We start from the raw sequence: 11,583 nt of genomic DNA on the forward strand, positions 1-11,583 counted from the left end.
ACCAAATTGAGCCGATCGAAAGTTCATGGACCAAATCGGACATTTATCAATAGTTTAAGGACCAAATTGAGCCCATCAAAAGTTCATGGACCAAATTGCACATTGAGTAATAATATAGGGACCATTTGTGACATTTTCCCTTAAAATTAATTCAAGTTGCCTGCAGAATATCTTTTTCAAAATAAAAAAGAAAAGTGCCGAAACGGCGTTAGAGAATTCTAGCGTAACCAAGTCCCCGAACTCACAATCTCTGGTTTGTAGGAATAAAGTAAATCTTCAATTACTTTACTTGGGTTTCTAATCGACCCATTTATTAGTGGCGACTCCTAATTAAAAGCAATTACATGTTAAAAACTTGAACCTAAGTCGCGAATTGGTATGAGCTTGGAGGAAGCCGAGCTAAGTTTAAGCTTAGTAATACATTAGCCAAACCCTAGGTGGTTCACCTGATATTAGACCCGTTAAACGGGTGGGTCAGGTTGGGTTTGGGTTGGGTCATAAATGGTCCAACCCAAATCGACATATTTAACCCGTTTATGACCCATTTATTGTAGTGCAAATTTTTTGACCCATACCCAACCCATACCCGACCCATTTAACGAAACCTTAAAAAGCTTATATATATATTAAAATGGTATTGATAACATGATTTTATACAATACAAATTTAATGGATAATTTTTATAATTTTAAAATATTTATTTTTTATCTTTTATTTTTAAAAATTAAAATTTTAATTATTTTTAATTTTTAATTTTTAATTTTCTTTTTCTCTTTTCTTTTTTTTTTTTTTTTTTTCTTTTTCTTTTTCTTCTTCCTCTTCTTTGGCCGGCCGTTGGCCACAACGACGGCCGGCGACCGGCCACAGCAAGCCGGCTCGCCCGGCTCACCGACGTCGACGAGCTCGAGCTCGTCCCTCGCCTAACGCCAACTAGTTCGAGTCTCGCCCGATCGGCGAGGCTCGGGCCTCGGCGGACGTCGGCGAGGCCTCCACCTCGCCCAGATCCGGCGAGCTCAAGGCTCGCCTCTCGCGAGATCCGGCGAGGCCGGAGCCTCGCCCGACGCCGGCAAGTTCGCATCTCGCCGGATCGGTGAGCTCGAGGCTTGCCCGGCCGATCGTCGGCCATCGCCGTGCCGGCGACTAGAGGAAGAAGAAAGAAAAAAAAAAAGAAGAAAGAAAAAAAAAAAAATAATTATAATTTCGGTTTTTATAAAATAAAATAAAAAATTTGTAAAGTTAAATAGAAGAGAGAGAGATAGCAAGGTTTTGAGTTAAAATAAATGTGTTCATTTTTAATGGGTTGATAAATGGGTCATAAACAGATCAGAGAGCTGACCTATTTAAAACCCATATATCTTAGTCTTGACCCATTAAAACCTATTATGGGTGCTTTATGAAATAAAGCTTGACCCATTAATGACCCATTTAACCATAAATGGGTCCATAAATGGGTTGCACAACCCATTTAACACCTCTACCTGATATTAGGTCTCGGCATCTCATATCAAAGTGGATCAGTCATTTGCACTTAACACGAAGATTGCAAGTCCAATGGGAACTAGCAACTCGCCATCATTTCTTTATTATTTTTGTTGAATAAGTAAGCCCCATCAGCAAAAGACACCCGACACGACATTCATCATGATAATGTTGAAACCACTGCTTGTCATCCATGATGATAATGTCGAATTTCGCTTTACTTCTGTTGTCTCCGTCTTGTTTCATCCAATTTGTGGCAGCAGTAGTATTAAACGATAATCGATTTTCTAGTTTCACTTAGCGGGTAAAAATTGTCGTGCTGTATCCATCGGTATCTATGTTACAACTGAGCGAGACTAACATTTCCTAAGATTGATTTAATTTGTTGTAGGTCGACCATGAAGTTGATTTGTTTGTCATGGCAACAGAAGATACAGAACGAGAAACGTTTGCACATGATATTTGTGAATTTTGAGACCACTATTGGACACAGGAGAAATAAGAAAATAAATTCTTGGGCTAATTGACAGTGTTGTACTATAGTAAAGACTCAACTTCTTTGAGGAAAAGTTGGCTGTACGTAAAGGAACATAAATAGATCGAACAGGCAAAATATGTTAACATCATCATTTGATCAGGACATCGCGTTTAAGCAGATGAGTATGTGAACCTTCAGCATTTTTATTTTATGGAAAGACATAGATGAATTCTTTAAATGATGAAAACTCAAGAGGATAGCCTTGGGAGCTTTAAAGACCCTTTTTTTTTTTTTAAAGCAAAGTAACGTGAGAAACCAGGCGATACTATTGTCCAGCCTTTTTCTATTTGAAGCAAAAAGGTCTACTCTTGATGATTTCGCGTGCTAAGCTTTTTTCTACTAGGTGACTTCGCGTTCTTCCAGAAGTTATAAGGCTGGGAAGGTTCGTGATGATCTCGTCTACCGTTTTTTAGCCCATTGGATTGCAAATGAGATGCTTGAAAGAAGAAAGAGCTGGAAAGAAAGAGGATTATTTGTTCGGCTGGACTCTTGATTTTCCCTTTTTTCTAATGCCTTTCCTTTGCCAATTACTGTTCATAGGATGAGTTAATTGTTAGAAATTAAACCAAATTCATCGATGCCGGTACTTCGACACCGAGATCTCAAAATTGATAACAAAGACTGTTTGCTACTTACATCGAAGAAGAGTCTTAATTGTTGCGTTACTTTTAATGAGTCCATTGGTATTTCTAGGTCTAGTGATTATTTTTAAAGATACGATGAGATATTGTAAGCTACGATGAGATATGATGGGATATGACGAGATATTTTGAAATATGGTGATATTTTGTAAGTTTCTAGAGATTCATCTTCTCCGAAATGTTAGCTATATCTATGTAACTATTGAAAATTGTGATCCATTTTCTCTGAACTATCTAGAAATTATTGTTTAACATGAAGAAAGAAGAATCAAGAAAATGGACAACTAGAACCAAGCAACATGCAGCTTGCAAACTAGAAGAATCCTCAATGGCAGTGGCTGCAAAATTGAAGAAGAGAAGTCAAAACTAAGGCTGGAAGTCAATAATTGCTAGCTGAACCTAGAAGACTCACGCGGGAATGCAAGCAAGCAGCAAAATAAACAGTAAGCATAAGCCAAGTTGGAGAAGATTCAAGTGGGAAACCTTGAATAAAAGTCAAGAATAGCGGCTGAAGAAGAAACCTGAACGAGGGCAACAAGAAGTCAAGTTGAAGGAGGAAAGGTTTAGTCAAAAGTTGAGGTCAACTATCTCGGAAAAGAAGAAAAAAATTGTCTGCTGATATGTCGGTTGTAATTGCATGTAAATAGGCTTGTAGTTCATCATTTGAGAGTGTGTGGGGGTGAACCCTCCACCATGAGGGGAGATGAGCTTAAAACTCTATATTAAGATGCTCCTCCACCAACACCTCTATTAAACTATTTTGTTCATCTAATAAAACTTCTTCCCTCATATCCCATGACCTATATCCTCCAACTATCCTATCTTGTCACTTGTCCATTTTTCAGCTCTCTTGCCATAAATTAGACACTTGTAGACACACACTTCCGCAAAATCCAACAATAACAAATCTATAAATGGGGGAATCTTGTAATTGTTTTTGTTAATGTGAAATAAATTGACAAGTCCATCTATATTCTTCTCTTCTTTGAGTGAGTTGCGAGCATTTCACCTTCAAATTACTCCCATTATTAATGGCCTGGTTGTGTATGACGTCTAAGGAAGATATGAGGATGAAAGTGAAGGAAAAGAAGAGGTCAGGGCGTGCCATCTCAGGAACCATCTGAGTCCCACCAAATGAGATTTGAAGATGGGACGAAGTCCAGATCTGACTTGTATATAGAATTTTGACTGTATATTCTCAAAATGTTTTAAGTATTAATCCGGAAAAAGAAGTATTTTTCGTGTGTTATTGAAGTCTTATAATCTTTTGGAAGCCTTGGAACTTTTGTTTTGTATTATAGAAAGGGGATTGGATGGGGTTGAAACCTCCATTACTGTTTAAATTTTTGGTTTAAGGCGTCAATGAAGTATAAACTATTCATTAAGTGAGCCCGTCCCAGCTCCACCAGATTGAGACCGGCTCCAAAGTACGTTTATTGAAATACCCTACGGCGTGAAGGATGAAATTAGAGAGCTCACAGTTTCTTTTGTGACTCAAATAGAAAGTTCTCAATGCGCTGAATTTGGACTCCGGTCGCTAAGGTGATAAAATGACACATAGTCACACCTTGTGGAAATAAAATGAAAAGCTCTCAATGTTATCACTAGAAAGTCTGATCTTGTATGCCTCGAAAATGTAAGTGATGAACCAGATTAAGATCATAAAAGCATTTCTTCAAAGGACACGGTGTCTGCATGCAGAGTACATCGAGCTCTCTGCAGTACACCTACAAGCATGTTACATACTCCAACCGCATATTATCAAAAGCAACATCAAACCGACAAGTAAAGAAATAACTTGAAAACGCCACTGAGCTAAACAGTCCGTGTTTATTTTGGAGCACCGGCAGAAGGTGGTGGGCTCGATGGCCTCGTTGGCTAGTCAGTGAGCACCGTGGCAGCACTCGTACGTGATGGCGGTCTTCATTTCCCGAGAGCACGCGGGGCACTCGATGCGTTTCGGTACGTGGTCAACCATGTTGGGGATATAGAAATGGTGGCAGCGCGGCTTCACAATGACCTGGTCGTAATGCTCTTGGAAGACGGCCTCGAAATCCTGTGTCTGAGTCACCCTCTTGATCCACGTCTGGTGTTGCGACAGCACAGTTGCGAAATCTGTGAGGCGAGCGTTGACAACCACGCGTGACCCTCTCGCGACGATGGCAAACCCTCCTTGCTTCTTGTAGCTGGTGTAGAGCTTGAGCAGCTCCTGCGTCAGGGCGTTGTTGATGTCTTGATTCACATGCATCTTTGAGAAAATGCAGTTCTCGAGGCGGGTCAGGAATTTGTCTCGCTTCATACCGATTCTGATATCTCTGAAGGAGACTGAATATCCTTTGATCTTCTCCAGGTATTCTTCAATCTCACGGACAGTCTTGGAGTCTTCAACTGAGTCATACAAAAGTAGGAGCTCCTTCCTTTCAAACTGGCCAACAATCAAGACAGAGGACATGTCAAAAGAACAAGAATAAAAATTGTTTTAAGTTAGGAAACTTTCAACCTATCTTGCTAATGATCTTGTGCGAATTCCGTACATGTGACGTTAGATGTATCTAAATTTTTAGGTGGGTGAATTTCACGTGAATTGTAACAGTAGAAGCTCGTTCTACTCGCTTTTGTCCTTAGGATGCAAGTTTGTGCTTGGCCGAGGGTGTTAAAGACTAAATGGATTTATTAATGTTGAGAGACGAAATTATAATTGATGCTGTGTCTTCCTTCGTCTCTATTTGGAGGAAAATCTCTGACTAGACTTTGATCGTTCGGTTGTGAATGTGGACATCACCTAAATATAAATCCAACTAAAGTTAAATGTGAATGATATGTCCAGATTTGTAACGTGCCAATCAAAACCCTAGTAAGAGAAAGGTTCTTCTAATTGGGGTGGATGCTGAAAGTATTGCCCCGATATTCAAAACCATACTGCATTTGTAACTTACGCTTTGATCGATATAAGAGGCGATCGTTTCATTCACCATAAGCTCGAGCCAGTTCATCTCTCGTGTGCTCCAGAGGTCCTTGTACTTCAACTCTGTGAACGGGCAGGCTTTCCATCCCCAAACTCTTATCATCGTCATCGCATCCTTGTTTACCACCTTCCCCTCTTTGTTCAGCACAACAACCATCGTCTGCTGCCTAAATTGCCACTTCTCTTCAATGAACTTAACCGCTGGCTTGCTGACCATGGAGGTGCATGTGTACCACGGCATCCCTGATCTCATGTCCAGGAACTGCTTCATCTCCTCATCATGTCCCTTCACGATAGGAACCCACATAATTTCGTAATTATCAGATTTGAAGGTGCTCACATTGTAGATGCTGGTAAGGGTTGTTCGATCGTCGTCCGACAATTTCAAGTCCAAAATGAGCAGAATCACACTCTTGTTCTTCAACTCCTCCACCTTTACCTGTAACATCTAGTGATCAAACCATGCTGTTGTTTTTGCATTTTGAATGCAAACAAACGAACTATCTAAGAATTTCAATTGTAGTTAATTACTTGCAAGTTGATATGCATTCCCTTCTTGTGACATTGTTATACAAAACATGACTGGTAATTAAGTCAATGAAATTTATTAGACTGAGAAGCTAACCGTTGTCTTCTTGGAACATTGATAGACTGTCGATGAAAATAATGCTGTCATGTGGTCCACAATATCAGTACAACCACTGGAAATCTCCTCAATGTTCTGATATAAGAGTTCCTCCCCTGCATAATGTGAATCACTTTAATTTTAGGTACTTTTGTTCGACATGTGGATCTGACAAAAATTATCTGTGTACACAAAAGGGAGTCTGGAGGAGGGGCATGAACGCTTCATTCCACCGGTGAGTGAACAACATTTAGTTTGAAAACAACAATGATCTCACCCTTTTCCTTGAAATATTGATATTTCGTCATGACCTGCCTTAAGAAGTTCGACAAATCTGGCTCTTCTAACCTGAAGTCATCGAGAAATAGAAAATGGAATTAATTCCAAGTCTGTTAATGGAGGTATTTATAAGCAAAGGTGAGGTACAACATACTCATTGCCCCTGCTAATCTTGCGACTGAACAGATCTGAGCAGCGAAGTACAAAGACGATGATGTAATAAGAATTGTCTAATATGCATTTTGACATTCCTGGCTTTTTTTCAAAATTTTTGCAGTAGCTCCCATACTCTACAATGCACTTGGTGAACTCCAAAGTCTTCCTGATCAGATTGCTAAGGTCCACAAAAGCCTTGGTCATAGCAGGTGGGGGTTTCCCTCGCACACTGGCCGTTAGGCGTAAAAGCTTGGCTTTCGCTCCAAATTGAGTGTAAAAAAAGCTCTCGGTACAGTATGCCGTAAAAGCTAACAATGTCAGCACAGCTTTGGCATCCCATGAAAAGGATGACAACTCGTCCACAAGCAATTGTATTGTTTGCTTCTCATTGTTGATTTGCGGGGCCTCAAACTGTCGTGCCGTACATAGTTTTCCATATTAAACATGGGAAGTAACAAAATCGAGAAGAATATCTTAGAAAAGAACGCAACGAAGAATTTAATAAACACATTATTTGCTTCTATTTTCCTGATAGAATAAATAATTTTAACGTGGCATAGAAATGTACTTTTACTTTAGTATAAGTTGTTATCTGAAATTAATCTTTAAGTAATTTCAAAACAATCGAAAGAGGTCTGGAGCTTAGAAATGTGCTTTTACTTTAGTATAAGTTGTAATGATGTGTAAGTAATTTTGAAACAATCTAAAAAAGTCCAGAGCTCTCGCATTCGTATATTTCCACTTTTGACAGAGGAATATCTCTGCTTTTACCTTGTCGTACAGTTTTCCAATGGTTGATGTCAAATCGGCAGCCAAGCCATCGCTCTGGCCTTGGTTATCCTGGAAAAACGAATTCGCTTGTTAGTCCTAACCATGGAATATTATCAGCATAAAGGCACGTGAACATTGTGTATCTTTATAAACTTTGGCCGATAATTTGAGAAGCAAAGACATTTTGTCACAAAAAAAACTTTAAGATCCAGCCAACTACCCATGGAAACAAGTAAATGGAGAAGTTAGTAGTAATTGCCATGGAAACAAGTAAATATGAATTTCGTGTTTTTGTGAGTAATATGTAGTCCTAAGGCCGTTTGTAAATATAATTTAGGGAGTTGAGCACAGGGGCCGACTATCCGAAAGCCTAATGAAATATCTTCCAAGATCCACAAGCAGGTTCAGTCTTTTGGCCTCTCGATGAAGTAAATTACCACCGCTAGGAAGTATATGGAAAAGAGACTATAGCATGTCGTTGAACTTGCTTGTCCACTACTTTACCTTTGCCCAAGTGGTGTTAGCAACGTCATCGGCAGAGTCCAAGGCTTGGTTGAGGATTTTCTCGACGAGGCTCAGGCTCAGGTTCAGGCTCTTGACATCAACTTCTTTTGGGTCCAAGCGTGGCTTGCTCGTGACCTTTTCCTTGAAGTTGGCATCTTCAAGGAGGTCAAGTACGGTGGGCACGGTCATGGTGATGGAGCCATTGTTTCCCGCCACTGCGGTCACGTTGCCATTGTTCTTGGCCATTTTCGGATGCAGAGAAAGGGAAAAAGGAAGGACTGAAGCAGAAAGAGTGTAGGGTTTCAAGGGAGTGAGTGAAATGAAGGAGGAAGGCTTGTGTGGAGCAAACCGCAGGTCCCTTATCACCTATTTATAGCACTCCAAGGCCACAACACGACAGCTTACGAGCTGGCAAGAGCGATTAATTAACGAGTCGCATCGAGATGTGTATTCTGCCAGCGAAGAGACATGTGCGCAACATTTAAGAACGTTCAATTTATATCGTAACTCGGGGAGCGCGTTACTAGTAATTAAAAAAAAAAAAAAAACGAAAACCTATAGTGTGCGGAGAGTGCAACATAAACATATGGCGAGATCTGGTGTAAGAGTGGATGAAGGTATTTTACGTATCGGGTACTTAGAGTGGTAATAATACATTACGAAGCAAGGCTAGCATATACGGGAGTTTTCGAAGCTCATTCGCAAAAGTTGATTGGGGCTTTGATTTGGTGAGACATTTTAAGTAATTAACGTTTTGACTTTCTAACCGCCTGTCATAGGCCATGACAGAACCATACAAATCAATTTGTTTCCTTTTATTTTCATTTTTATTTTTCTCTCTGGTGCTTGTTCGATTGTGCGTTCGCTCATTTTTCATGAAAAATTTGTAGAGGGGTCGATTGTTGATTGGAGGACCCTCTAATATGTACCATTGTCTAGAGATTATTTCGAGATAGAAATCTCGGCTGTTCGGATGATTTATGTTCCCAATAAGCAATAATATTGGATGCGTTTTTTCGATGATTTCTTATTGAAGGTATGTTTCAGACTTGAGCTCATGAATGAAGTCCAATCGAAGTGTGTGGCTATTCAACCCCTATAGAAAAGATCCAAAGTAGACTTTGTCGCCCAATCTTAGGATTCGGGTTGTTTTGAGTAACAACATGGTTCGTATTGTTTTATAGGGGCATGTCTCTAAACTTTTTAACCTTTTTACTTTTTGTTTAATTTAAATCTTGCGACATATGTGCTTTGACTTTTAAAAAAAAAATTAACACAAATTTCTATAATATACAATTATTGACACGTAAATTCACATAAATGTTCTCCTAATAAATAAGATTTGGAAATTTAGATAAAATTTAAAATTTAATGGGAAAAATAAAAGATAGTTTTTATTTGAACTTTCGTTCCGAAAAAACGAGTACTTACATAAGCTTGAGGGGCTTAGTCAAGAAGTGAGCGTGCACGCAGCCGAAGTGTCTGTACTTCTTGCGGGCGATTTACATTGGGTCATCGTGATTTAATTACATACCGGAGCAAATTCAAGAGTGTTTTGAAATTGTGAAATTCTTGTGTGAAGATTTCAAATAAATTATTTATGAGATAGAGAGATTATTTTTGGAAAACGTTGTATAGTTTATTAGGTGTAGTGGAGAATTGAAAATCACTAAGACTGTTTAATGTGACTTGAATGTACTTCTAATTTTCGTTGTATCGCTTGATTTATAACAAAATATGTTATTGCTCTCCTTGTTGACGTAGGTCACATTGATCGAATAATAAAACTATGATGTTTGATCTAACTCTTTGTTAATATGTTTGATTGATTGTTTGCACAACATTATAAACGATGACTCCCTATGAATCTCATGGGCGAGACAAATTTCCTATCGAAGATCATTTGGGTCGGGTCGATTTGAGAGATGCTTTATGTTCTTATCAAGCATGACTGCCTACATCAAGCAAAGCAAAGGCAGACTTACTGGATTTTATCTAATTGGGTCTAAATTTCTACAGATAAAATATCACCACATCTAGCATTGATCACACCAACATAAGCGTATACACTTAACATAGCATTGAGAAAAGAAACAGAACAACAAAGTTGGAGAATGTTACCCATGAACTTTTCCTTGGATCTGGGAAGCAGTATAGTGGTGCATTACATTTATTAGACAAATTATCAAAAAAGACTTAAAGTTATTGCCATTGTGTTAATTTAGTCTTAAATATTCTGTTTGGGGCCAAATGAGTCATAGACTTTTTGTATTTGTGTAAATTTAGTCAATCCAATCAATTTTGGTCGGCTGGTATTGACATAGGTGTTGGCTGCCCTACATAGCACTATTGACGCTAACATAGACATTTTTTAAATAATATTTCAATATTTTATAGAATTTTTTCCCCTCTCTCTCCCCCCTACCTTTTTTAATCCATTAGGTGGTGATTAGCTTGACCTTGCTAGATTTGGTGAGGTAGTGCCTCGCCTAGCCCTTAGGCAAGAATCGAGTCCTCACCTCACAAGCTCACCCAGGTCACCGACTTGACCCTTGCTAGCTCAGTAGGCAACTTAGGCGAGGTAGCCCTTACAACCTCTGGTGAGGGCAAGCCATGCCAAGGGCGGGCCAAGCTTGCTCGAGGTCATGGAGGTGATCTTGCTAGCCCTCGCCTCTGGTTGGTGGTTGGATTGGCGACTAGTTGGAGAAAGAAAGAAGGGAAAGGGGAAAAAATGAAAGAAAAAAAAATCAAAATATTATAAAAAATTGTCTACATCAGTGATGGTGACACCATGTAAGATAGTCAATGTCTATGTTAGTATCAATCGGCCAAAATTGGTCGATAGACTAAATTTACACTAACACAAAAGATATAGAATTAAATTGAAAAAAATGTTTATGACTAAATTGATACGATTTAAATAGGTTTAAGGCTTTTTTTTAGTAATTTTGCCCATTTATTAGGGCATTTCCTTTAAATGTGTTCATGGAAAAACATCTTAAGCAAACAAATAAAAATATCATTATATTACATCATTATTTTGAGTGCTTCCATACGCTTATTTTTGAACCCCGAGTTATCTTTTGTAAGATGGTGTGGAGGTGGATCAGGTTGTCGGATTAGTTTCCCAAATTAAGTTTACAACACCATCTCAAAAGTAACTGTGCATGCGCTACGCTCGTACTTGGGAACTCATAATCAAATCAAAATCCCCTGAGGCTGGTGACCATATCAACTGTATCAGCCACGTTTAAGTTACTATCCCAATAAGGATGCATGCGGCTCAGCCTCAATTCCTTCGATTCTCCACTTTTAACCAGTATGTCTACACCATCACCAAATTTGCAGTCACTAGATGAACAACATATTGCAATCTTCTCGTTGGCGGAAGCTTAGAGGCATCGTAAGTGTCACCTTGTCTTGGATCCATTGAGCTAATTAATTGAAGATTTTGTGATACTGTTCAGTTTATTTTTGAAACTCAAGTTGATTTGTTTCAATTCAACTTGGGTTTAAGAGGATGTTAGTAACATTAGGATACTTAGATATCTCTTAGAGATATTTAGGAAATTCCTCTTATTTCAATATCTATTTTGATAATCTTGATTATGCATATTTGATTTGA

At 38.8% G+C, this 11,583-nt stretch overlaps 1 protein-coding gene across 1 annotated transcript; it reads right to left on the reverse strand.

Moving 5' to 3' along the window:
- Nucleotides 1-4,304: 4,304 nt before the first annotated feature.
- Nucleotides 4,305-8,277, reverse strand: LOC104417261 (protein SIEVE ELEMENT OCCLUSION B-like). The gene is made up of 7 exons (XM_039298719.1): nucleotides 7,959-8,277; nucleotides 7,455-7,523; nucleotides 6,682-7,094; nucleotides 6,526-6,596; nucleotides 6,249-6,364; nucleotides 5,595-6,062; nucleotides 4,305-5,083 (listed from the first exon to the last, which is right to left on the reverse strand). Exons 1-7 carry the CDS (start codon nucleotides 8,202-8,204, stop codon nucleotides 4,541-4,543), a joined length of 1,926 nt encoding a protein of 641 aa, XP_039154653.1. The 5' UTR covers nucleotides 8,205-8,277; the 3' UTR covers nucleotides 4,305-4,540.
- Between the last annotated feature and the right edge of the window lie 3,306 nt (nucleotides 8,278-11,583).

The sequence above is a fragment of the Eucalyptus grandis genome, chromosome 8 (genome assembly GCF_016545825.1).
Source record: "Eucalyptus grandis isolate ANBG69807.140 chromosome 8, ASM1654582v1, whole genome shotgun sequence".
NCBI lineage: Eukaryota > Viridiplantae > Streptophyta > Magnoliopsida > Myrtales > Myrtaceae > Eucalyptus > Eucalyptus grandis.

Coding starts and splice junctions, on each gene's coding strand:
- LOC104417261 (XM_039298719.1), bottom strand. CDS start 8,204: ATGGCCAAGAACAATGGCAACGTGACCGCAGTGGCGGGAAACAATGGC. Junction 6,597..6,681: donor AAGATTAGCAGGGGCAATGA/GTATGTTGTACC, acceptor CGATGACTTCAG/GTTAGAAGAGCCAGATTTGT. Junction 5,084..5,594: donor CCTCTTATATCGATCAAAGC/GTAAGTTACAAA, acceptor ATTGTTGGCCAG/TTTGAAAGGAAGGAGCTCCT.